Here is a 27563-nt window from a genome sequence, read left to right on the forward strand (position 1 = left end):
GTGTGTGTGTGTGTGTGTGTGTGTGTGTGTGTGTGTGTGTGTGTGTGTGTGTGTGTGTGTGTGTGTGTGTCCATGCCCCCCCTACCTACCTATCGCTGTCCGGTAGGCGGTGTTATTAGCGGGGTGGTGATGCGGTGGGCGGGGCCGCTCGGACATGCGTAAATGACGTCAGCTCCCAGGTCGCCGAAGAGTGAAACAAACATGGCGACAGAATGGAGCGGGCAGCAAGGCTATGTTCTCACTGTAATCATATTTCTATGGAGTGTGGTCGACGGACGCACCGACACAGCGACGCCCGGCGTGAGCGGCAGCGGGAGCCAGGTGCTCGGCATGCGGCTGGAGAGGAGCGACAAGCCGTCCGCCACCAATGACGACGGTGTCATCCAGGTAACCGAGGAGAGCGCCGTGCAGCTCCGGTTTTACGGGGTGCAGCTCCACTCGGGTACCTGGACGCAGATCCGCTTCACCGACCTATCGGACGGCGACGCGGAGGAGGAGGAGGAGGAGGAAGCGGGAAGAGAGAGGGGAGATGAGGCGCGGGAGCCGAGGGTGGGAAGCGGCATGGACGCGCTGGACAGGACTTGCGTTGATTTCACTAAAGACATCAGCGTCGGGACCTTCATGAACGTCAGCAATCGAGGGACGTCAGGGCTTCTTACCGTGAACATTAAGCCGCTTCGCAAGAGCGAGCCGCAGAAGGCGTATGCGCTGTGCACCCTGAGCGCAGAGGAGAACAGGTGGGTGCTGGTGGGAGACAGTGATGGCAAGATCCTGGTGGTGGAGGAGAAGAAGTCCCTGCTGCCCATGTGGCTGCAGGTCATTCTCATCTCCTGCCTGCTGGTGCTCTCTGGTATGTTCAGCGGGCTCAACCTGGGTCTGATGGCTCTGGACCCCATGGAGCTCCGCATCGTCCAGAGCTGTGGCACCGACAAGGAGAAGAAATACGCCCGGAAAATCGAGCCCATCCGCAGCAAGGGGAACTACCTGCTGTGCTCCCTGCTCCTGGGCAACGTCTTGGTGAACACCACGCTCACCATCCTGCTCGATGACCTCATCGGCTCTGGTTTGGGTGCGGTGGTTGCCTCCACCATTGGCATCGTCATCTTCGGTGAGATCGTGCCCCAGGCGCTGTGCTCCCGCCACGGGCTGGCCGTGGGGGCCAACACCATCCTTGTGACCAAGTTCTTCATGTTCCTGACCTTCCCGCTGTCCTTCCCCGTGAGCAAGCTGCTGGACGTCCTGCTGGGTCAGGAGATCGGCACCGTGTACAACAGAGAGAAGCTTGTGGAGATGCTCAAAGTGACCGAGCCTTACAATGACCTGGTGAAAGAGGAGCTCAACATGATCCAGGGTGCCCTGGAGCTGCGGACAAAAACCGTCGAGGATGTCATGACGCCCCTGCCAAACTGCTTCATGATCCAGGCGGACGCAGTGCTGGATTTCAACACCATGTCAGAGATCATGGAGAGCGGATACACTCGCATCCCTGTGTACGACGACGAGAGGTCCAACATCGTAGACATCCTGTATGTGAAAGACCTGGCGTTCGTGGACCCGGACGACTGCACCACCCTGAAGACCATCACCAAGTTCTACAACCATCCTGTGCACTTTGTGTTTCACGACACAAAGCTGGATGCCATGCTGGAGGAGTTCAAGAAAGGTGTGTGTCAGCTGACGCACAAATCTGTCAGTAGACTGACCGATTATGTGTGTGCGTGTGTGTGAGCACATGCTGCATGTGTGTGACTGAATGATAGTTGTAAGGCAGTAGCTGTCAGTCAGAAGCCATCATGACTCTCATGAGCCCAAAATCTGCAGGTTTTAATTTCAAGCGATCACTACAGCAGCTGATTTCCCTGATCATCACCTTCAATCAGAGAGAGAGCCAACTAATCAGTGGGATCAGCCGCTGTGCTGACTGGTTGGAGTTAAAAGCTGCAGACTTGTGAGAGACGCATTGTCTTGCAAGCACTTGTCTGTTGTAGTAAAGACCCCTCCCTCCTTCCCTCACCCCGCAAGCTCTGTATTGATCAGTGTATTGACAAGTGGAACATCCAAGCCCACATTTACACACACACACACACACACACACACACACACACAGCAGCCAACAGCAACACAGATGTGACGCTCCATGTAACAAACACGTTTCATTCATCCATGCAGTCGTCTGTGCTCAGCTCCGTGCAGCATCATACCTGCTGTGCTGGAAATGTGACACGGACCACATGTAGTTCATGTTTGGCTCATCAGCACCAGAGCTAGACGTTTCATATAGCCAGTCAAGTCGAAACAGAGCTCATGTGTATTTACAGCGTTTTTCTAATTGATGCCATAGTTACCCATCCTGCAGCCAGCTATTCAGACAAGGGAGAGGCACCGTGTGAGAGTGGGTGCTCTAACGCTGTATTTATTATAATCATTACTCAACATTTAGCCTGTGGCCTGCAGTTTATTCACTGGTTTATTCACACCAGCGCTCCCTTAAGCCATTGGGTGGGCAAAACATATAAATAAATAATATGGTATGATACATGATATCATTGTGCAGCTGGGTTTCCCAAGTTGCAGAAATAACATTTGAACTCCTAAATGTGCAGGTGCAATGTATTTTTTCCATGTGTTTTATGTATTTATCTTTTTCATCAAATTATTTAAATTTTCGGTACTAATAGAAAAATGTTTTTTTCTTATGGTAAGTAAAAGCCTATTATTTTTTTTTGAAGACAAAAAGTTACATTTGAACTCTTAAATATGAAAGTTTTATATGTTTATTTAATGCATTTATCTATTTCATGATGTAAAAAAGACAAGGTCATCTTATAAAGGAACTATGTGTTCTATAAGTAGTTTTGCAGTGTAAAACAAAATGACTCTTTGGTTTAATCAAAGTGATAATTTTAAAGACCTTATAATTCTCGTTTAGTAAAAGTAATAGCTTAATTGTAAATATGCAGGACTTTATTTCCATACACCACATGGCGCTCTTGTCTCGGTACAGGGCTTCATCAGGATAAAGGGTTTTGCCAGAAATCGGCAGATATTTTTACATCACAAGTTCTGCAGTGCGTGTTGACTGAGCCTTCTGTCTGTTTCTGCAGCATTGTGGTCGTGTGTGGGTGGAGTAGGAAGTAAGGCACTTGTCTAAATGTGTGATGATCAAAAAGGCTCATGGTTCGATTCCTTGTTCCTCCAAAGAGGATGTTGAAGTGCCGAAGTGTCGCTGAGCAAGGCACTGAACTGATGAGCAGGTCGGGACCTTATGGCATGGCATCCTTTAAATGTAGTCCATTTACCATTTATGAGAGCTGAAGCTGTAGTGATGCCTGGAATATATATATATATTTTTTATCACAAGTAGTTATTTAATAGGCTGATCAGCAGTCGGCCAATCAGCACTCGCTTGAATAAAGCAACAGGCATGGTGATTGGATGAAAGATATTGCAAGATTTGCCATTTAAGTATCAAACTTTATGCGGCAAATGTTTTAACAACCCCCCACCACCCATCCACACACACACGCACACACACACACACACACACACACACACACACACACACACACGGTCACCTCATTGTCTCTCTTGGCTTATCACAAGTGTTGAATGTCTATGAGAGCAAATAACAGCCACATGATCCCATAGGCACAGGGGAATTAAATATCCAGGAACAACCTGATAATTGCTGTTCGACATAACTTTAAACTGCACGCAAATACATAAAAAATTCATTAAAAAAAGGCAGACTCCGAATGCGTGTATTAGCTTGTCTGACTCTGGTAGTAGTAGAATAGTAGAAATCTCTAACTAATCGACATGACAGATATTAAGTCTCTTGTACAGCACAGGCTGCTTTTGATAACTAATAAAAAAAAACAATGTGATCGGTTCAGTGCCAGAGAAGAGCCGGGCATCGGTACTCAGCCTGACAAGGGACGCCACTGGCTGAGAGGGAACGTTGCACGAGCCGTGGCCACAGAAAATCACCCTTCAATTGGAAAACCCAGTTTCTAGCCCCTGTGGCAGCCAGTGTTCACACTGCTGAAGTGTCCATGAGCAAGACACTGAGTCCCTGCCATCCCTCCAGGGCTGCTGCTCTATAGCTGATCCTGACCGCTGACCTCTCCGTGGAGGAGAAAAAAAAGAGGGAGAAAAAGAGCATTCCCACAGGGGTCAAGATAGTATCACTGAAATCACTGAAATGCCAAAAATAAGCGCTGTTGGGTGCTGACATCGGGCCAATGATGCTGCTTGAGACATGAGTCATAGCCGAGTTGTCAGCCGGGATTGTGCACATACATGGCAACGGCCGAGGTCTGTGTTGTGTCATTGCAATGTGAACTCATAGACCAAGCCGCTGAGATTTATGTGAGGTTATTGCTGCTTTCTGTGGCCCGATTTTTGCATGGAAAATGACTCATGAAACAGCACCTGGGGCACCAGTCAGTAAGCAGCCCTGCTCTGGTGACCGCTGGTCTCCCTGCTTTTTAGTGAGAGACATAAATGCTCTAAGACAGGAGGGTTCAAATTTTTCATGTTCGCGAGATTCAAGTTGACTTTCATTAAGCCAGGGAACCCATGCTTGACGTGGTTTTGTCCTAGGGACCCTGAAATGAGGAAAAAATTATTTAATTGTGGTCAAACTGAATTTTTCCCCATTTTGCTGAGGATCCCTGGAAGCCCCTCAAGGACCCTTGGGGTTCCCCGGAACGCACTTTGAAAACCGCCAGTCTAATGTAAACCAGGGTTGCAGGTCATGTTACCAGACTGTGAATGGAGCCATCAGCAGAATTGTCAGAATCCTCTCTGTGTAGACTTCTGTAAAACTCAGTTTCCCCTCGAGTCGTTTCATAATCAAGAAGAGCGAGCCCATGTTTGCACTGCGCCTCTGTAAAGTTTCTATTCTTTTATCTATTGATTGTAGTGCTTTGAGTTTATTGAGTGGTTCAGTGTGTTGGCACATGGTAAAAATGATCATAAAATCATCAGTCATAAATACTATAATACTCATAAATTATTATTACCATGCACTTCAGTGTGATGAATAGTGCTGGGAATCATTGGGTAGCTCAGAATACAATGCTATCACAGTATTTTACCCATGATAACCATGGTATCACGATACAGGTGATTCTGCAATATGCAATATATTGTAAGATAATCAGCCGAGATACATTATGATATCTGTAACTGAAGAGGAAAAAAAACACCCTGGAAAAAACAAAAATAATTTTCAATACGCAGGAATCAATGTTTTCAGTGTTCAATGCTTAGCACAAGTGTATTGCGATATATTGCATTATCGATTTATTTTTCCACTTCTAGTGAGGAACAAAATTTTTCAGGATTTATTTGATTTTTCATATGTTAGCATATATCATATATTTATTCATTTTACTCATATCTGGTATGAATCAGAATGGCACGCTGGGATCTAAACTCTCCATGTTTGCAGATGATGCAGCCTGGTAGCTTGCACTTTATGAGAATAGTTACTGTTACCAGCTAGTAGTGATTCAATTTTGACACGTTGGATCCACGTGCATGCGCGATTAGGCAGACGTCCCAACATTAAGGACGAGGCCAAGTGTGGGCAGCCAGTGCCTAATGGAGCTAATGGCGTCCCTGCATTATAGCTGTCATCAGCCTCTGCGAAATGTGAGATCGCTGATTTGTGTGAGCACCTGTCATTGACTTGTTGGTTTTATCGGCACAGCCAGCGCCATCTGAACTACTTTCTGTCAACATAGTAGGTTTGTCATGCCTACACAGAGCTGCAAGCACACATGCATTTCAAGTACCAAAGCATTAGGAAGTGAAATTTAGTTATGCAAAAGGAAGCCAGGAGTGGATTACTCTTTCTTGTTTTTTTCCCCCTTTTTCTCTTTACCACACCGCTCTTACTTGTCGGCTTTTTTCTTCCTACCGCCTCTCCCTCGCTCTCTCCTCTTTATCTCATTTTGGCAGTTCCTCCAACGCCTTTTTTCCAAAGCTCTTAGTCCAGTCTGATCTATATTAAGGAATCAGACTGAGTCTGTCCTCCCAGCAGCCAGGCTAAATCCACTGACAGCTCTGACAGATCTAGCAGTGTGGCTGCAGTTATGGCGGCTCCAGTATAGAGAAACAGAATGCAGTGTTTCATCTGGGGGAGGGCTCGAATCTTTTGATGACCAGCTGCAGCGGCTCTGTCTAACCCTGCATGCTCCCTCTTCTCCCTTGATGCTCGCAGCCTTTTGTGAACTCATGAGTTGTGTTTGATACTGCCCCACTTTTCTGCCGATTGATCTGTTAATAGCTTTGTGCTGGTAATGTATGCAGCGTGCAGCTAAGTGCCTGCTTCTATACAGAGCTGCAGAATCACCAAAGCGCCAAGGCGGTGTCATTAGACCCAGCAGGGTTTTAAGACATGCCGGTTCTGCTCAATATGTTGTTTAGCTCATCTCACGACACAAGTGATGATCATGAGTATGACTTTGCAAAAGCATTTTTTTTTTTTTTTTATTTCAGAGCCACAAATCTTTCTAGTAATGGCGCTGGAGTATTTGCAAATGTTGTCAGTACAAGTTACAGGTTATGTAATTTCAAGTGGAGAGTTTGTGATATTTTGATGGGGGAGGCATCTTATTTGTGATACAGCAGAATAACACCTAGCTGATATTTCCACCCCACAATCCACATTGCCGCATTTTTGCATTGTGATAAATTGCAGAGGATTTCAATTTTTTTTTTCATGTTCTGTACCCCCAAGCTGACACAGACCTCCATTTGAAGTAATGTTGCCCTTTTTGGACCCTATTTTGGTTTGTGTCAGGTATGAAATGCTTATGAAAGGCGTCTGAATGCGTTTGGACAAAAGAAGCCTGACTGTGATCCAACATCACTGACCTGATTTTTAAATATACCATTTTAACAGTTTTATTGTAATTTAAATTTTTTTTTTTTTTTTTTTTTTTTTTTTTTTTTATTCTAGAAATTTTTGATAATTCTCTGTTAATTTTCGTGGGTTGATTTTTTAAAAATGTATTTTCTTCTTTTTTTTTCTTTTTTTACTAATGTTCTGGTAATTTTTTGCTGATTTGCTAATTACCCTTTTTCCCGTGGTCTTGAAAGAAATCAAGAGAATCTGTGCTCACATTTGCAGTGAAATTGAACCATTTCTCATTTTGCTCAGAACCCGGTTGGAAGCCCAGTTAGAAAACCACTGATCTCAAGGATTTTAATGTAGCGTCCCGTCTCTAGTTGTAACCCCCGCGTTGCTTTTCCCCTTACCAGGTAAATCCCACCTGGCCATCGTCCAGAAGGTGAACAACGAGGGGGAGGGCGACCCCTTCTACGAGGTGCTGGGATTGGTCACCCTGGAGGACGTCATTGAGGAAATCATCAAATCAGAGATCCTGGATGAATCTGACCTTTACAGTGAGTCAGCACTTGGAAGTTGCCATCACAGATTTTAAAATCTTCCGCAGACACGCATGCAAACATACACAGCCGCTCTATTGAAAACACACTGATGCGTCCAGGTTTTGTGTTTGAAGAACTGAGCGTCACTGATGACATGTTCTTCTGCTCTGTTTCTCTCACTTCTCTGTCTGCCGGCTGGTTTTCTCCCTCCAGCCGATAACAGAAACAGGAAAAAGGTGGACCCCAACAAAAACAAGCGTGATTTCTCTGCCTTCAAGCACGAGAGCGACAGCAAGGTGAAGATCTCTCCTCAGCTGATGCTGGCAGCTCACCGCTTTCTGGCAACAGGTGAGCAGCGAGAGCGAGGCAGCTAATCTTCCAGCGCGCCAGAGGAGATTTGTTTGAATGTCGTTGAGCAGACCTCCTCCCCAGTCCAGGCCTACAGTAGATTATTTAACACAGATATTCGTGGGACTGGATGATGTAGCTTCTGCTTGTTCTGCACGTTGACCTTGTTGTGATGTAGAGTTGGGCAATATATGGACATTATATCGATATAATGACATAAGACTAGATATCATCTGGGACTTTTGAATATTGCAATATCATGATATGTCAAAAGGGTTGTCTTTCCCTGGTTTTAAAGACTGCATCACAGTAAAGGGATGCAATTTTCTCAACTTATTAGACTGTTCAAGCTGTTTTATCATTTGCCTTTACCTGCTTGGACATCAAATCCACATTACTAATGAGTGTTTATCAAAAATGTCGCATCAGTATTTCATGAAAGCACCAATTATCACCTTTACAGTACCATCAAAATATCAATATTGAGGTATTCGGTCAATTGTGACATTTGATTTTGTCCATATTGCCCAGCCCTACAGTAGGCTGTGTAAATTCTAACAGCCTAGTCTCTCAACAGCTTTCAGGTGTTTTGATCCAGGACGCATTTTGATCTGAGCACAGCATTATCTTAAAACACTGGGACACTGTTGGAATAACAGCCGTCGGCACTGTAATTTGCATTTACGTCATTGTTTAGAAGTGTATTTTCATTCTTCCTGTGGATAAGTGGCAAAATGTGGACAACAGGATGTTTCCAGTGCAGCTGCAATAGACTTTGATCAGAAGAAAAAAATGGATCTATATAAAACATTCGCAGAGATAATGCACTGATGTTAAAAAAAAAATTAAAAAAAATTAAGTAATCCATCTTGGAAGAGGCAGTGATGCATATTTCTCTGCTGATAGCAGAGTGAATCAATAGAAAATAAACAATAATGCAGTATAGCCACAAGAGATGTTGTGTGTTGAAAGGAACAAGTTCACTTCTTTTCTCTGGAAGTTGTTGGGAGGCATTCTGGGAAATATAGGAAGTCACCAAAATCAATGTCACAGGTCAATAATACATCGTAGCATGAGAGATTTTTCTTTATTTTTCCCTGCTGATTTTTAGGGTGACATCACATCCTTAAAACGTCTCAAATAACGTCTCAAACCTGTAGACATCCTCAGATATTCACACCTTTCTCTCCTATCTCTGCCTTTTTCCTCTTGCCCCCCACCCTCCGCCACCACACACACACACACACACACACACACACCATCATCAGAGGTGAGCCTGTTCAGCCCTTTCCAGATCACAGAGAAGGTCCTGCTGAGGATCCTCCGACACCCGGATGTCATCCAGGAAATCAAGTTCAACGAGAATGACAAACGCTCGCCGCAGCACTTCATTTACCAGCGGGGCAAACCCGTCGACTACTTCATCCTCATCCTGCAGGTACGCCACTGACTCACTCAAACTTTTTTTAAACTCCAGAAAACATGGCGCAGTGCCTCTGGCAAGTGGGTCAAGATGTCATGTCATATTGATCACAATTATTTTTTGCCACTGTTTTCATGTGTATTTTTACTGCATAAATGACGATTTTAACTTGATCAATGACAATTAACTGATCCTAAAAATGATAATTGATTAATTTTCTGTCAATCAGCTAATGTTTTATTTTACTCTAATTAATAATAAATAAAATCAGTCAAATAATTACTAATAGTTAATGAAAATACTTGTCACAGACAGTCATTCGTTCAACTTTTATTTTACCTTGAAAGATCATTTAGGGGGAATACCTGTTGTGTCGATATTTAATAAAATTATTGATAATAATAATGATAATAATAACAGTGTGTGGTAGGTAGAAGCCAAATACAGATTAATAAACACACTATGGAGGAAAATATAAAATAGGAGAAATAAATACAATGAAATATAAAATATGATAAAGTAAATATATGCAGGGGAAGTAAACAGATAAAATTCCTGCTCCTCATCTTGTTCCTCACTACAGGAACCTGAGCAATATCCTGTTGCTCCGAGGCTTCTGTCCCAAAAACAGTCTCCTTGAAAGTTTAGACAGATCATTAAATGTGCAGCTTTGGTTACTTGCCAGAATACATTATAATATTAATATCCTCATTATTTGAATAATTACTATTCACCTCGTCTCTCCTCTCTCGCTTTCTCCCTCGCTCCCTCTTTCTCTCTCTGTGTTGCTGATGTGCCTGGGCCTGGCTGAGGGGCACCAGAGCCAACATGACCTTCACTTATAGATCCTCTTACATAAGAGAGTGAGAAAGAGTGGAGGGAAAGGGAGAGAGGGGTTAGACGGGTTAAGGAGGATAGAAGAGAGAACCAAAACTAATGCGAGCAGGCAGGGAGCGGGGTTGAAAAGGACCGCCGAGGCGACGGAGATAGATGCACACCAGATAGAAAACACAGCAGAGACAAACAGCATGGAGGCTGAAAAATAGAGGTCGAACTGGAGGGAAAAAAAAGCAGAAGGGATGAGGATGCCCGCTGCTCCCTGTTGTCTGTGAACTTGCCAATAAATCCCTCCCCTGCACCAAGATGTGAGAATAGAGCGAGGCGCAGCAGAGAGGCAGCGGGGAGGATGTGAGGGTTTATTCTGAAGCCAAGAGGGAGTCAGCGTGATGCTCTCGCTTCTCCTCTGCAGCCTCTTTCTCACACATGGAAACAAACCAACGAAACTCCCCACTGTCCGCTCACAGTTTATAAGATTTCTTCTTCCTCCTGCCTCTGGTCGGTCAGGGAAGGTGCATGAATAGGTTAGGGTATCATATATTATCTGCTGTGTGGAATTTTGATTTGGAATGACGCACAGAAACAAGCAAAATAAAATAATGAATGAATTATGGCTGAAGAGATAATCAAAATGGTAAAATAGCAACATTGCCAAGTGCGGTATCCAAATCGCAGGATCTGCCATTTTGTTAATGAAGGTAAAATGTGTGAGAAAACACGGTAAATAAAGTCGTATGGTGCCACAGAGATGTCCTGGCCTACTAATTATATTTTCCAGATGTAAGAAAACATGTGTTTGGACCAGACCTCAGCAAAAATCATCATTATTGTAGTGGCTTTTTCAGTGTAAATGAATGCAGTGTTTTTTTTTTTTTTTTTTTTTTTACCATATTGTGGAGATGTGAAAATATTTACCTAGCATCCAAACACACATATACATATAGGTATTTCTGTGTGCATGTATATGTGCAAGTATGTAAATATAATATTCACTTTTTATGAAGACACTAACATATGTTGAGGAGTGCACAGTGTGAAATTAAATTGCATTCAGCTTTCAGCCCCCCTCTCTGATGTTCAGGCCAAGGTTACCCCTCCCCCTCCCTGAGTCTGTCACACACACACACTCACACACACGGAGACACACGGACGACACATGTGCCCTCCCCACTCTGTGATTGGGGACGGGATTACCCAGCTCACCCTGGGGCAGAGATCACAGTGATGTCTTAAACAGCTCAGTGTTTCCTATCTGTTATTTTACACTTTGCTGAATAACCCGCACACACAGCGGCTGTTGAACTGAGTGTGTGTGTGTGTGTGTGTGTGTGTGTGTGTGTGTGTGTGTGTGTGTGTGTGTGTGTGTGTGTGTGTGTTTGTTTGTATATCGAGGCTTTTTGCTGTTGACACCTGAGGTGTGGATAAAGTGACTGCAGACACTCAGCGTGCAACTTGAGCACATCTGCTCTTATTCCACCTTTTAAAGAAGGTGGAATGTGTGTTTCTGTAGGGTGTGTGTGTGTGTGTGTGTGTGTGTGTGTGTGTGTGTCCGTCTCACACACCTCTTGGGGTTCATGTGGATGAGATGATCTGACTGAGCCACAGTGATATTGGATGCTGGGTGTGTGTGTGTGTGTGTGTGTGTGTGTGTGTGTGTGTGTGTGTGTGTGTGTGTGTGTGTGTGTGTGTGTGTGTGTGTGTGTTGGATCAGTGAATGTTTTAGAGGCAGGGCACTGTAACCTCAGCTCGTGCACCTGGGAGCAGATGTAATATTTATAAGACTGCAAAGTGTTTCTGTTACCCTCCATAGGAGACCAGCCATAGATATTGTACAGCCGGGCGACATGGACAACATCAAATATTATGATCATTTTGTCCTGTTGCCTCGTCATCAATGTTATGACGATGTTATTAGAATGATTATTGGTGCTTTCATAATATAAACACACCCAAGACATTTCTGATAAACAGCCATTAGTAATATGGATATGATGTCCAAGCAGGTAGATGCAGCAGTAATGCAGTCTATAAAGCAAAACTGAACTTTGGAAGTGTTTGGGTTGTACAGCTACTTGGGCATGACATGAGTGCACATGGTGGTCAGATATCCACATTAGTTGCTCCATGCACCCCTGATAATGACGATAATCCACAACACTGTATTTCCATCTCTCCATTCACTTCCATAGCAAAACAGCTCCCAAAATAACACTTTTAGTGCATAAAACAACGCCAGGAAAGGGGATTATACCAATATTGCAAACAACTAGTCGTAGTAGGGATGTCACAAGAATCGATACTCGGTGAGCGGTACTCTTCCCGCTCCTCCTGACCTGCAAACCAACAATAAACCTTTGGAAAGAGCAAATTATAAAAGCCACATATGGAGGTATTTTGCCCTCAAGGCAAACGGAAAAGGCAACATCAGCGAGCAAATGATGCTTGAGCATTTTCCAGACGAAGGGTGGAAACACATCCGACCTATCCCACCACATTCATTGTTTCTAACCCGTTACAGTAGACAATTTTATACTAAAGCATATGGGATATCATTTTCTCCAAGGTATTGAAACTGTTATTGACAATCGTGGATATTTACTGGTACTGGCATTGACTATCAATATTATGGTATCGTGACATCCTTAAGTCATAGTACCCATTTGTTTTGGGTAATTGTAATTGTTTGTGAAAGCATCAGTTTGTTTCTTCCTGGCACAAGGATACTACGCAGAAGTTGCCTGCAGATGCCGTATCTACTTTCCACTTCAAATTGGAAAATAGCAAGAAAAGAGCTGTTTAATTTCCTCCAAAATGGTACTGGAACTAGGTGTTTTCTATATTGGTATAATCTGCTTTCTTGGCATTGGTTCATGCATTAAAAGTGTTATTTTGGGAGTTGTTTTTCTATGGAAGTGAATTGAGAGAAAGAGGATTAGCAGGCCAGAGGAGCACGGACCAACTAATGAGGATGTTTCACCACCATGTCGACTCAATGCTGCCAAAGCTCAATTTTGCTTGAGAACCAGATAAAGAATGTTCTGATATCCAGAATGCCTTTTAAAATCCTGTTATCTTGACTCATGTCATGACCTCGCTCCCGTGTGGAGTAACTCAGTCAGATTCACTGTGCGGTAACAATACGTTGTGTTAACGCGTCCTCTGTTCCTCAGGGCCGAGTGGAGGTGGAAGCGGGGAACGAAAACATGAAGTTTGAAACTGGGCCATTCTCTTTCTACGGAGTAATGGCTCTGAGCTCGCCACCACTGGGTGAGAGCGCACACACACACACACACACACACACACACACACATACACATGGAAACACATGCACACTTAAAACACGGCAGCACTTTCACACTTTGGTCTGTTCTCTACCTGTTCAGTTGACATCAATTTAAACATATGTTTTATTATTTGCTTTTTTTTTAATTTTTTTTTTTAGTTTTACTAATGTTATGTTGAAAGGATCAGCGATGTGGGGAAGCTGCGGTTTGTCTTAAAGGAATATTCCGATGTTTTGGGCAAAATACCCTTTTTCTAACTTGCGGAGATTGAGACGAGATGTTTGATACCATTTTCACCTCTGTACGCCCAGTGGTTCGGTTCCTATGGGTAGGGTTTTGTGTTAGCTTAGCATAAAGACTTGAAGTCTATGGGAGTCATTAGCCTAGCTCCATCAAAGTGAAAAAACAAACCTCACAGCAACTACAGAGCTGTCTTATATTCACAGTCAATCATTTGTATTTGAAAAAAACATAAAGGTATTTGTTTACTTATGTTTTTTTTTGAGTGAGGTTCATATATTTATTATAATACAGCCTATTATAATATTTCTTAACATGATTTGCTTTTATTTATTTATTTTTTTTAATGAAATGACCACAGTTGCTTCTAAAGTCTGGCGGCTCAGGTAAAGGGAATAAAGTAATATTAAACCGCTTCACAAAGACCTTTCAGCAGTGGAGTCTTAGGTCAGCAAAAGGCTCTCTAATGACCATTCACGTTTCTCTGTTTTAACCCAGATCAGAGGCTCACTGTTGACATGAGGTTGTATGGTAATGGATACTGAAAAGCTACCTGGCCACCTGATTAGACTCTGTAACACTGACCTGAAACAGCTGAAGTTTCTGTTACGGAAGTGAACTGAGATTTTAAGATGGGGCTCGTGGGTTTGACACAAATTCACCTTAATAGCCGACAAGCACAAAAAAACAACGTATTTTTAGAATAATTTTGAATCATGTACTGAAGTTGATGCCTAAAGCAGGTTCATACCGGATATTAATAGAATGACTTGAAAGAGATTCAGAGCTGAGGCGAGACAGGTTCACAAGCTGTGAAAGTGAGGCTGGCAAACTGTAGCCTGAAAATAAGTCATCACATTTTATCACGCTGGGACTTTACACATCTTTCATACAGTGTAATATTACAGCCATTACAGCCTGCTGTCCTTACTTTGAAGGCAATACAGTTGGCTTGAAAAACAGAGGACGAACACAGGAACTTAGAAACATAGAGAGAGGCTGCGTTTCCTGTTTCACTGCACACAGAATATCAACACATTAGGGAGTCTTACTTCCCTAAATCCCATCACATCTTTAAAAATAGTCCCCACAATGACAAAATCCAACTAAATTTAGGAGAAAGACATGAGTTTGCCACAATCACTGCAAAATACATCTTAGATACTTGTCCTAATTCAAGTGTGGAGGCAATGGCAATCTAAAAACATTTGTCAACAGAAAAATAATTTGATTTGAATATAAGGTAAATAGAATCTACCAATTACTTTTCTTTTTGCTCTTTTATTGGTATTGTCATCATCTTTTTAATTTTAATTTGTGTTGCAAAGTGTATATGCTTTGGCATTGTGAACTTAGAGATTTGAATTGAATTGCAGCTGAATGGAGAAGCCAGTCTGCTACAGTAAACATCTGGAAAATGATGATGAATCCTGTGTGGGAGGCATCAACACTTACTGTCAATATATTCACAACACATAGCATTGTGAAAAATGCTCTTCATATCTGACAATTATGCAAAAACCAAAAACTGGGCTTAAACTGTGCCACTGTGCCTTGGTATAACATAGCAGGAAAAAAACTTTACTTAAAAATGCAATTACTATAATAACGTTAATTAAAAATAAAAACCGCTTAAATGACCAACAGTAATAACTGACGACAACGAGTTTTAGTCAAGAATCACACATGCGTGCAGCTGTTTTTTCAGCGGCACAATACACCCTCTGCACATACACCCGTCCTTGCACGTGTGTGTGTGTGTGTGTGTGTGCGCGTGCATGATGCAAGCCTACCTGAGAAGGCCACCATTACACCTCGGAGGTATCAGTGCCCAGGTGGTATCAAAAACACATCACTTTTTCAGTGTCGGTCGGTCAGAGGAGAGGTCAGCACACTCCAGGCGGTCTCACACTAACAAACAGCACAAGTGGAAAGACACTGGTGACTCCTAGTGGTTTGGCATCATAACTGTTGATGAAGTTTTGTAGATACTGAGAGGGAAGCCAAGAGGGAAGTTAGTGCAGGTGAGGTCTGCTCCAAGCACTTCCTCTCTCTCCTTCCCCGTTTTCTTCCTTTTCTCACCAGTGTCTCTGTCGGCGTTTTTATCTGTCTGTCTAATCTCACTGCCATGGGTAAACTGCTTTATGTGGTTTGTGTGCACATTATGCAGCTCTGTGTATATGTATGCATGTGCAATATCATGTGCAGTCATGTGTCAAACAGTTAGTCAAACACTGTTTCTCACGCCAATACCCAATGTGAAAAAATGATTTAAATGACACAGGTGACATTAAAAAAAATAGCAACCTGAAAGTACAAATGTGAGGTGATGGGGGATAATTAAATCATAACTCTCACCAGCTATATTGTCATTTAAAAAAAAAATAGTAAAACAGTTCAGCTCCCAGGCTCTTTATCAGCGCTTAATTAATTTTATAGATTGACATTCAAATTTAGATCTTCCTCTTTATGTGTCACAAAATCTGCCATGGCCTCGGGGAACTCTTTGTTCTGATTGGATGGTGTCCCTTGTGTGTTCACTAAGGCAACTTATAGCCCATAGAACTTGAATGGAGTAGAATCAGCTAATAGGAGAAGCCCTACTGACTTGTTACTGTACAAAAAACTAAAATCGCCATTTTATTTTGTACCAGCCAAGTAGCCACAGTAAATAGAAGAATGTCCATTCTGCTTCCTTCAAGTTCTGTGTTACAGCCTTATGTTAAAACAATAATTAATCCAAATTAATCCAATATCAGGTTATTGGCTGTTTGTAATTTGAAATAGACTAACCAGACCTTTTTGTTTACAGCTGCACTTTTTTGTGTACAGTTGTTTAACCAGTTGTGAGTATAATTAAAACTAAATAAAAGTAAGTTAATTTAAAGATGAATCCCGCGACCAGATTAATCCAGAGCACACACTGCGGTCTTGGACGGTGCTGTTTTGTATGTGCTATTTATCTCCTCTAATTTTATTCCTCCTGCCCACACTGTGTTTGGGGAAGTCCTACACACAGACTGGTGTTGTACATACCCAAATGAAATCAGGATGAAAATATTTTGTCTGTTTAATCCAAACTGTTATACAATCCATCAATATTACAGCACAGATAATCTTCAATCCATGCTATTGTATGCATTAGGAGACGCATCCAAGGTTGCAAGTTACCTCGTAAAATAAAACAAATCCCAATAAAAAAGACACATCACCTAAGATATAGGATGATGAGATTTGTTGCATTTTTTCCATCAGGACAACCATAATAATTTAAATAAAATAAATTGATGGATTTAGTGATGACCTATGCTCTCAAGCTGCTTTCTCTGGGTATCAAAAACATATAAGTATGATTCTTATTCAGTTCAATATAAATATATTAACAGCAGAAGGACATAATTTTATGTAGACAGAAACTATTGCAAGTGTATCAGTTGACCAGTGGTGAAATTACACCTCTACCAAACTGAAGTTTATTTAAGGCCTTTTCCATCTTGGGAAATAATCTGGACAATAATCTGATCCCAGTGCTTAAACACCCCGTCATATTGTGGCTATTTCCCTTTAATTCAAAGATAACAGTGGATTATTTTGGCTGTACACATAGACAGCTTTAAGGAAGTCCATTTTTTCAAATTTTACTTGACATTGTGTCATGCACCTCCTTCCTCCTTCAGTCCTCCTCTCTACATAATATGGGCTGAATATCGTTGTTCATAAAAGCACAAAACCAACTGTTTGGTTTAAGAGTAGCAGAGTGTTTCCAGTGAGCCGGCATGAACAACAGCAGGACTCTGGCTCTGTTATAGACTCAAATGCAACAGAACCTTGATTAAAGTCATTAGTAACACATGTATTTACCCCCTGTTTCATGTCAAAAAGGTCCATTAAATGCAAAATGAACTTAACAAACTGACTTGACACCTGTCTCCGGCCAATCAGAGTATCAGAGTATTCATCCAGGCCATAGGCATAAGCAAGATAATATATAAGGATTGCCAAAGGTTTTTAATAGTGAAACATTTGACTGCATGTCAGCACGGTGGTCCTCCTTTACTTTTCATGACAGTGACCAATGCTTGACCGGTGCCCACTGATGGGAGTATGTCTGCTACCTTAAAAGTCTTTATTCTAAACTGAGGGCAGCAGCGTACAGCTAAGCCCACGCTATAGAGACATGTCTTTGTTCTGATAGGATAACCAAGGTTTTTAGCAGGAGAAAATCTAACCATTCATTTGCATCGTTCCATTTGCTCTCCTTATTCTGCCCAGTGCACAGCTGGTGTACTATACTGTGCAAATGCACCTTCTACCTGCCATTGTTGCTATAAACTTTGGGGTCTAAGAATTTCCTCATACAGAAGACTGCAGCTCATGCTCAGGAGCGTTGCTGGTAATAAAACCTGTGCTGCTGGTTTGTTGCCTAGCAAAGAGAACATGAATTATGTTATTGGCCAAGGCTGCAGCTGCTGGAGTTTGCAAAGATGGCGCTGGCTCTGTTTAGGTTCTTCTGGAAAATTAGGTCAGCTTGGATCAGATTTAGCTGAGGTACACAATCTGTATACACTATAAACAGAATTCCTTAATCTTCTACAATATGAGGGTGATGAGCTGGTTTGAGTAAAACAAGCTTTTTTTTTTTGCACAAAATGCATCATGCATAATACAACATAAACCAAGCAATGAGATTCGCTATAAAAGATGTTACATTTCACCATGCAGTTGAGAACATTTTTTGTGCAAACTGTGTGTAGATCTTTGTGTTGCATATAAAGCAAGCGTTTTGCAGACTTAATGCTCCAAAAACATTCTTGCATTCCTAACTTTAGTCACAGCTCTGAGAGCATAATATCTGATCTTATTTATTTAGAACAACGCTGCACGTGCACCTGTCTGAACATGGCACTCCTGCAGAAATGCAGAATCAAACATTCACCCAGGCTATGATACAATGAGGCTTGTCCTGTTTACTGACATTCAGTTTGCATAAGAACCCCATGTAGTTGTTGTCCAGGATGATTGTCGTTTCAGGTAATATAGTCTGATCCACAGAGGTTACAAGGGAAAAAGAGTTAACCAGAGATATTGGTAGCAGAGAGTTTAATATTTAATGACAAGCATCCAGAAATGTTAATGAACACTCTGAATTTTTAATCTTTGGCCGCTGGAGCTGGGGCTGTACTGTATATGTGGGCGGTTCTAGTTCATGTCAGGTGGCTCATGGCTCCTGTATCATCCAAATAAAGTGGTAAACATACACATTGTCAGGTATCATCCATTACATAATTCCAAGGACAACATGGGCTCATCTCCTTCTATCACATCTTCACTGATTTGGAACATTTATTAAGTGGATTTCATTATGTTTCAGGACTGCATTTACCATTCAAGCCATTATGTAATCAATGAAAATTTCAGTGTGCGTTGCTGTCCATGATGTAGCGCAGTAGATCTCAGCCACATGCCGCCGATCCCAGGGGCCTGCAGGTGTAGCACGACAGCCGTTGTGTTTGCTTGAAATGAAAATTTGCAGAGTCTTGGGTCACGATGGCACACTGTAGAGAGCCACCGATGCAGCGACGCGACACCTTAGGAGAATAAAGGCACAGGGATGCCGAGGAACTCCAACGTGGGCTATACTTGACGGTCTGCTGCCCCTCCTTGAGAAAACAAATAAACAAGATGATCTCTCTCTCTCTGCCCCCCTCCCTGCCTCTCTCAGCCGTCACCCCCCCTCTCTCCCCTTCAGTGGCATCCCCCCCTCCAAGACGCCTCTCTCTTAAGAGGTTTTCTCTGTTCTCTCGTTTCCCAGGTAAAAACTCGCATGGGCCCAAGGAGGGAGGGAGGGGGGTTCCTTTTTTTTTTTTTAAGACGATCTCACCATTTCCTCTTTCATCATTTTAAGAGCCCTGCTCCAGCAAGTGCAAGGCTAGAGTAAATACTGAACACCTGTCAGCTGCCGAGCATTAGAGGGAATAAAACTCATGCATTTTTAAAATTTAATTTGCCTCTTAGCTTTGCTGTTTTGTTTTGTTTAGTATCGGAGCAAAAGAATGAAAACTATTTTATGCCAGTTTGAGCCAGCTTAGAGCATAATCAGACTGACAACAGGGGCCTGCTTCAGTGGAAATCAGGGTGGCAAATGAGCCGGGCAAAAGAACAAAATGTAACATGATACTGTTTGCTTTGCCAAATTTATGTCTCAGATAAGGGGCAGTTCAAATTATTGTTCATTGAAATTAACCAAAATAAAAGCATTTGGACCAAAGACTTAATTTGCCATCCTGATGGAAATCCACGGTTTAATATGTCAAATCACTATGAAACCAGAATCGCTTAACACAGCATGCATTGCACCTTAATCTACCCCTGAAAACATACCAAACCCTTTAATCTAAATAGTATAATAATATAAATTAAAATATGAATACCCATCAATTAATCCATTAATTGTGCCCTCAAAAACCTTAATTACCTCCTTATCAATGGGGAAATTAATGGATTTTTAAGATCCAAATATGATGTTTGACTTCCCTTAATTGAAAAAATGCAGGTCCTTTTATTGTACATACAGTATCATGGGGTGATGATATCTGGGGACTTTGAATGAACAAACAAACAAAAAACAAACAAACCTATAAACCATGGAAAAAGAAAAATCTTAAAATATGAATTAATCCATTAATTGTGCCCTAAAAAACACATGAAACAATATGTTAATTACATCATTACTAATGGGAAAATTAATGGATTTTTTAGGTTAAAAAAAAAAATAAAAAAATTAAGGGGTTTGGTTTCCTGTGACAGATAAGTCCTTGCACCGACTCAGCTGAGTGTAACTGGGTGCTGCGTGAGCTCTTTGAGCTACAGTCCTTTGAGTTTCCTGTGCCGCCCTGAATGGCTGATGATAGAGGGAGTGTCAGGTTCAAGGACACGGCCTGAAGGCAGCGGCTGGAGCAGCCTATCAGCAGAGCCGAGCCGGGCTCTCACCGCTGAGGATGCTGCTGATGCTGCTGACAGATGGTCCATGTGTCACAGCAGATCAGAGGGCAGTCCTCAGTCAGCAAGCATCAAGGCTCAGACATTACAGTGCGGCGAGAGGTGGGAAAACTTGCTGGATGGGGCTCTAGGTGGAGTGTTGTAACTTAGTGCCGCCACCTCTCATTGCGCCCTCTAATCTCTGATCCTGACACTATCTTCCTTCCTTTTAACCACTGATCCATGGTCAGATTATCACAAGGGTAGGCTAGTCTGACCATAGACCTTCGGTTAAGCATAAATGTTATCTTGTATTTCCCCACTTGATTTTTTTTTTTTTTCTGTGACATTGAACTCAAGTTCTATGATCATCACTCCCGTCACTCTCCTTTATCTCCTTCAAACCGAACACTCAGCAAAAGTGACTTCCTGCTCCTACACCACCCTCCATTACACTGCTAAACTCAGCCAATTAGAGGTTCGTCCTCTGGGCTCACCGGGTCTTGATTTAACCATTCAACACTCAAACAAAGCACTAAGCCTCATTGCATTGCATGTTTGTCCCATGCCTGACAGACTCGTGAAAAGCTTTGTCATATTGTAACTGTCAGTCATGCTAAATGTATCTGTATGTTAACCTGTTAGTGCACCTGTGTTTGTGTGCAGTGTTTTGCAGTGTATTCATTGCTATTGATCTCCGTTACTGTCATCACCGCTGTCCACAGGGTCAGCATCTGCTGACTGCCTTCATCATCCGCAGTCACTGTTAACATTTTTTTGTCCATCATTGCCGATGCATTCACTTTCCTCACATTTTCATGTATTTTTTCTTGTACTCCTTTGTCTGATTTCTGCTTTTGTTAAAACTGAGTATGTATGCATGCAAGTCTGTGTGTTTGTATGTGTGTGTGTGTCTGTAAACTTGCCCTTGCCTTTTTCCTTCACCCTTTTGCTCACTATGTTTCTCTGTCCAATCCCAGAGTTTCGTTCTCCGTCTCATGGGGGCGGTCTGAACCGCTCTGCGTCTCTGAGCTGCACTGAGCGCGCCCCAGACAGCGGCTCTGTGTGTAGTAGCAACACTCAGATCCCAGGCACGCCGTTCCAGTACACACCAGACTTCTGCGTACGTGCGCTCACAGACATCCAGTTTGTCAAGGTAACACTCTTTTAACCATGCTCATACAGTTTCAGTAAGCATCAGCAAGTCAACTCTGTATCATTTCAACGCTGTGTACTACTGTTAGCCTGTAATATATTAAAGAATCATACCAGTGATTTTGAATTTTTGGCCCTTTATTACAATTTCCCCACATTTTACATTGTAACATAACATTTTGCACATCATGTGGACATACTAACGATTTCACAACATATAATCAAAATCCTTCTATTTTCAAATTCAAATTTTTGGTTGAAACACTCACCTTATAATGTTCTGCTTCTTTGGCCAACAAAATTTCCACCATTCATAAACCACAGAACTCATAATTGGCTGTGTAAAGCAAACATTTCCCCAGAAACTATTTTCCCTGGCGGAGCGACCGTTTCACTCTGCCCAATGTCAACAGTGCTGCTGCTTTTAGGAAAACCAGTGGGGGTGACTTTATGATGGTGATGGAAGACATATTTGATTACTATCACGCTGTGTCTTATCATTATATCGGCTGTCTTTGTGCTCCTCAGATCACTCGTTCCCAGTACCAGAACGGTCTCCTGGCTTCCAGGCTGGACAGCAACCCCCAGTCTCCAGAGGGCAGTCGCTCTCGCCTGGACACATGTGCCTCCATGCCCGCCGTGACGCCACCAGTGGCACGCACCCCACTGCCCCTGGCCACCCCGCCTACAAAACGTCCCCCGTCCCACCCTCAACCTACACCACCCGCCAACCGCTCCGCTTTACCCCCAACCGCCTCCTCCTCCTCCAGCCCTAGGCCAGCTCAATCCCTGCCCAAGCCAACGCCCCCTCCGAGCAACCACGCCCCGCTGTCTCAAACCCCTCCATCCTCTTCGGTTACCTGCACCCCCTACCCGCACCCAGCTTTCGGCTCCTCGCTCCCGTCCAAGTCGCAGCTGTCTCCGTCCTGCGCTGGCCCAGAGAACGGGCCGGGAGAAACCACCACATTGCTCAGTGAGCAGCAGAACTGTATGGGCCCTCGCAGGCCAAGCTACCCGCACGCACATCCTCACCCTCACTCGCATGTGCACACAATCAGCCACGCGCACACCGAAAGCACCATCTAGCTGCAATCCCTGGGGGGTTTTGAGAATACTACCCAAACACTCACATTGTTCACATACATACATAGACGCTTGCATTACCCCTTGTTGTCATTTGCTTGTTGTCTACAACTTACCCAACCTCTAGATGTATGAGGGATCATATGTATTTTAGGAACAGATCCTCCTTTGTACCCTCCTGCATGTCCCCTTCCAGCCCTGAAAGGAAAAAAGCATCGAGTGCAAAGAAAAGGGAGGCACAGGGAACACTATTGAATCTGCCCGGAAATGTGAATGTGGTGGGACGTGTGTCAGTAAGTGAGGAAAGTGACAGGGTCGTACATTTTATGCTGCTCTTAATGAATTTCTAAGCCGCTAATAGAAACTTCCATACCCACCTGGCATGTCAGTTTCTGTGATAACCGTGTAGTGTGATCGACGCTGGATCCTTTAAGCTGCCTGAACAAGTTACTGTTTAAAGGTGTCTGTTCCATAACTTCATTTTTATCTCTGAATTTCCTTTTTATTTGCCCAGAGACTGAAGTTTCCAAACAAATTACTGGTCAAGGTTTTATTTATGATGAGGAGATTGCTTTTAGATAGGCCTCTCTGTAGAGTGTGTGTTTTATTTAGTATGTTTTTTGGTGACTTTGGTAAAACTTATGAGGGCACAAGTTCGACAGAGCTGAACAAATGAAACTCGGTGTATTGCCCTGCATTTGCAGTTGTCTGTGATTTAGCTTCCAGACTCTCAATAAGCAGTCGTTTCGATCAGGTTAACTACCAGATTATCGACCAGGAATTATGTTTCTGTGGGCATTAATGAGAGTCAAAGGTTCTGTGTGAAGAAAAAAAACTGCATTAGCAAATTGTGCTGACTACTGAAGCTAAAGTGAAAGTTAAGTTGATTTTCAGATTGAAGGAAAGGTGGGTGTCTCTCTGGCCTACCTCTTGACCACAGCAATATGTTATTAATTGCTTATTTTAAAGAGTAATATATTTATTTAAAGTAATATTCATTTGTATTCTCACAATGTTATTTTTTTTTTTTTGCTTTCTTTGGTTCTTGAGAACACTGAAGTAGAAGTTCAAGGATAGGCTGCATACTTCAGATGACACTAAATGCACAGAGACTGTTTATTGTGACCAACTCCCCCTTACACCTCCTCCACAAATACACCCTCACTGTGAACAGAGCACGGTACGTCACCTGCTCTTTTCCTTGCTTCATTATTTCCAGACATGACACACTAGCCTTGATCTCGAGTCGCTGTGACACTGTGGATTCACCGACACGAACTGACGGACTGTTAACAGAGTGATTCCATAACGGAGCTCAGAACTCTTGGTTTCCATGGTTTCCTTGGTCGATATCACACTCGACTTTGTTATTTATTTCCAATGACTTATGTCTAACCAGAGAGTTTTGGGTGAAGTTTTGCCTTTGTTATTGCATCACAAAACAAGCATAGTAATGACATGAATTTAAAAAAAAAAAAAAAAAATGCTCCAGAGCCGCAGACAGACTTTGGGCACTGGCCGTTTTTCAGAGGAGAGCTCGTTTGCACTCCAGTCCAGTGCTGTGGATAATGTTTTCATTCTAAGCCATCTGATTTTCTAAATATTAAGGCAGTTTTGTCACATATGAGGTGGCAAGAATACTTTGTTACAGAGAACAGGGCAACAGCTTTGGCCCACTAATAAAACCTGGTCATCCTCGTCCTGCTGCAGGCTCGGAGCTGCTTCGGTCGTGTGTCACAGTGCTGTTTAAATTCCTTGTTTCCATGGCGTTGCGTGCCGTGGTTACAGTGGAATTCAGATGTCACACTGGAGTTCAAAAACTCTTTATGTGTTTACGTCATTCCTATTACGTTTTTTTGTTGTTATCATTGGTTATGACATCACAAAGGAAAAGAATATTGGTGGTCGTAACCAGTTAACGTTCCATACAATTAAGCTACTGTGTGTGTTCCGATGACATTCCAAACCAGGGATGAATACATACGCGGCACTTGATACAATGTGAAATATATTTTATTGTGTGTATAAATGATACTGTACCTAGTTAACCCATGTTTAGAGCAGACAGGAGTGTCTGTCGGCGATTTAAAGAAACTATAGGCTGGGTTCTGTTCCATTAGACTGGAGAGAGGAGGACTGTAGCTAACGTACTCACTCCTCGCTCCCTGTGGATGAATGGAAACCCAGACAATAAAGCTGCTAGCATGTAATCTACCTATTTTTCCTATGTATGCAGTGACACTGAAGTAATTTAAGTGACTGTAAAGACAAATTATTTTGTTGATAGTGACAATGATTATTTACTTAGAGCAGCTGCAACTTAAAAAAAAATTATAAGTTGCACAGATTTGAGAACAGTTTAAACTAGTGAGTTACATAGTGCAAATTAAAAGAATTTAACATTTTGAGTCCAAAGCATTTCTCCTCCACAGGATTATACCCTGAATGAGATGATCAGCACTCTTCGAAGACCAGAGTTAGATTTTTTAGACAGACAGGACTTTTCACCGATCTGAAAGGGAATACCCTGCTCTTTAAAGACAAAAAGTCTATAGTCCACATAGCCTTACCATCTATTTGAAGAATTCTTAGACCTGCCTGCTGGTTCATATAGGTCTCATGTAGCAATTGGTCTTAATGCTGGTTTCCAATCAAGCCACTGGTTGGCTGCGTGGCTGCCAGTTTGTGTACCAGGAAATGTGAAAACAATTGTTCAGTTTAGTAAAGTTGTATTTATTGTAAACATTCTATTTATTGTTGTTTCTGTTATAGGCTCACACCTGAAGGTGTAGTTCTGTGAAAACGGGCTTCCAGCTTAAGGCACAAATTTCAGTGGGTCACTTTGGCCCGCAGAAAGACTGCATTCGGTTCCCTAATTGTTATTTGTCTTATATTATTGTAAATATTCTGTACATTGAAGAGGTGGGCATTGGTGTGAGAGATGTTGAAAATAGCTCACATCTATTTATGAGAGATATGTTATTGCATTTGTTTTGTTTCTGTTGTTTTACTAGTAAGGCATTGCATAGCAATAAACATTGCACAGACTTGACCTCAAACAATAATTTACTCCACTGTTCTGTAGCTTTCTACTATATTTTGTCATAAGACATGAAAACCAAAGCATCGTCTTTTTCAGCCAAAGTCCTGTGAACCCCCCCTTGGCCCCCTCACCCCCCAGCCCCAGCCCCCGTCTGCCTACCTGGCATGTCTGACCTTCACAGGCCATCCTTCCCTCCTTGCCGTACACTCCCCTCCTGTCTCACACTCCTCCTCCTTATCTTCTGTCCTGCTCTCTAGACTCCCACACTTCCTTTTCACTTTTCACTCCTTTCCTGCCCTCCCATTTTTCACTCTGCCCTTATCTCCCCTCCTCTCCTGCCGCTCAAAAATATTGAAATTCCTCTTGGCTTTGACTGCTTGTCCAATCTGCTAAGCTGTTTTTATTGTTCAGACTCTTTTCTTTTTTTTAATCACGGTATCCAAGCAGTGGAGCAGGGCTTATCAGCAACTCCTGTAGTGTTGTTTTTACCTCTACATCGGTGTGATGATTAGACCTGGAGGAAGGTTAAAGATTTCTCAGGCCAGTGAGCTTTCCATTGTGTATAATTCACAACTGGATTGTTTGAATTAGGTTTCATGTATGTGGAGTTGTGGAGAAACAGAGAGCAGTGCAAAAAGAGGGGAGATGGAGGAACAGTGACCCCCATATTGTTGGATCTATCGTTTCTTTTACAGTTTCATTTGGACTGTGATCACTTTGCACAGAAAATGGTGTCTTAGGCACCAGCTTGTAGTAAACACATTTCTCAAAGTTGGAAGCGCAGATTTAGGCTCATTGATTAGGTCCTCTCATTGAAGACCTGAATGCAAATGCAATGCAAAACTAATAACAAGCATGCATTCCAACTTCTACACTTTTGATGAATACAGGTGCTGTTATCTGGCCTTCACACACCCAAGGTACTTGAGAACTTTTTTTGTTTTCTTATTTGGTCAGTTCATGTCCCCTATTTATTTATTTAGTTTTACAATTGTTTGTTCCAAATTACTGGTTTGATGCAATTGTTGTAACATGTTTTGACTTTACTGTTACTTTCTTCTCTTACTGGAGTAGATGACCAACGATCGAGGAGTATTTCCAAACACGGATTGTTTAACTTAAAGCAATGTGTACATACTGTTTTATAATGACCGTTAGGCGTTTTGAAGAAGTCTATAAGGTTAATAAACCTGAGATATATTTCTCTACTGAAAATCTGCCTGTGTTTTGTCATTTTTCTCACTTTGCTGTCAAGCATGGGCCTTTAGCAAAAGTAAGGAATGTTTGTTTAAGATGCTTTTTTTTCTTGTGGGTTTAGACCCACTTGCTAACTGTGGGATTTGCTCATTGCACATTAACTGGACTCAGCAATAGTTTACATGAGATGAAATGTGGATGGATCCTCAGATCAAGAGGATGACCATTAGACCCATATTGTTTAACACTGCCAGTCCTGTGGTTCTCATACACTGCACAGATTAAATCATTTAATCCATAATCTGTGAAAGATACAATGAAGTGGATGCCTTTGTTTCAATTAAAAAGACTGACCATGTGATTAAAAGTAAGACATGCCTCACAGATATCACTCACCAAGTGTACTTCAGTGATAAATACACAAGACGGAGTACAGAAGTATTTTTAAGTATTGAGAAAGACTTTTAAAAACAGCCAAAGGAACAACCCACTTCTAGAAATCTGTTATAATAATCTGTACAGTGAGTGTAAATATGCAGTCTCTCATGCATTCAAAGACTGGCAGAAAGAC

The 27563-nt window shown here is 42.4% G+C and overlaps 1 protein-coding gene across 2 annotated transcripts; it reads left to right on the plus strand.

Moving 5' to 3' along the window:
- Positions 1-162: 162 nt before the first annotated feature.
- Positions 163-27004, plus strand: LOC115368796 (metal transporter CNNM4). 2 transcript variants are annotated; one of them, XM_030065139.1, is made up of 8 exons: positions 163-1663; positions 7276-7419; positions 7618-7752; positions 9021-9190; positions 13183-13279; positions 19259-19348; positions 21495-21670; positions 22198-27004. In XM_030065139.1, the coding sequence occupies exons 1-8, from the start codon at positions 163-165 to the stop codon at positions 22753-22755; spliced, it is 2871 nt and encodes a 956-aa protein (XP_029920999.1). In that variant the 3' UTR covers positions 22756-27004. The 2 variants fall into 2 exon arrangements, with proteins under 2 accessions (XP_029920999.1, XP_029921000.1); XM_030065140.1 differs by lacking the exon at positions 19259-19348 and having other exon boundaries at positions 202-1663.
- Positions 27005-27563: the final 559 nt, after the last annotated feature.

This window comes from Myripristis murdjan, chromosome 12 (assembly GCF_902150065.1).
Source record: "Myripristis murdjan chromosome 12, fMyrMur1.1, whole genome shotgun sequence".
Classification (NCBI taxonomy): Eukaryota; Metazoa; Chordata; class Actinopteri; order Holocentriformes; family Holocentridae; genus Myripristis; species Myripristis murdjan.

Coding starts and splice junctions, on each gene's coding strand:
- LOC115368796 (XM_030065139.1), top strand. CDS start 163: ATGACGTCAGCTCCCAGGTCGCCGAAGAGTGAAACAAACATGGCGACA. Junction 7,753..9,020: donor TCACCGCTTTCTGGCAACAG/GTGAGCAGCGAG, acceptor CACCATCATCAG/AGGTGAGCCTGTTCAGCCCT. Junction 21,671..22,197: donor CAGACATCCAGTTTGTCAAG/GTAACACTCTTT, acceptor TGTGCTCCTCAG/ATCACTCGTTCCCAGTACCA.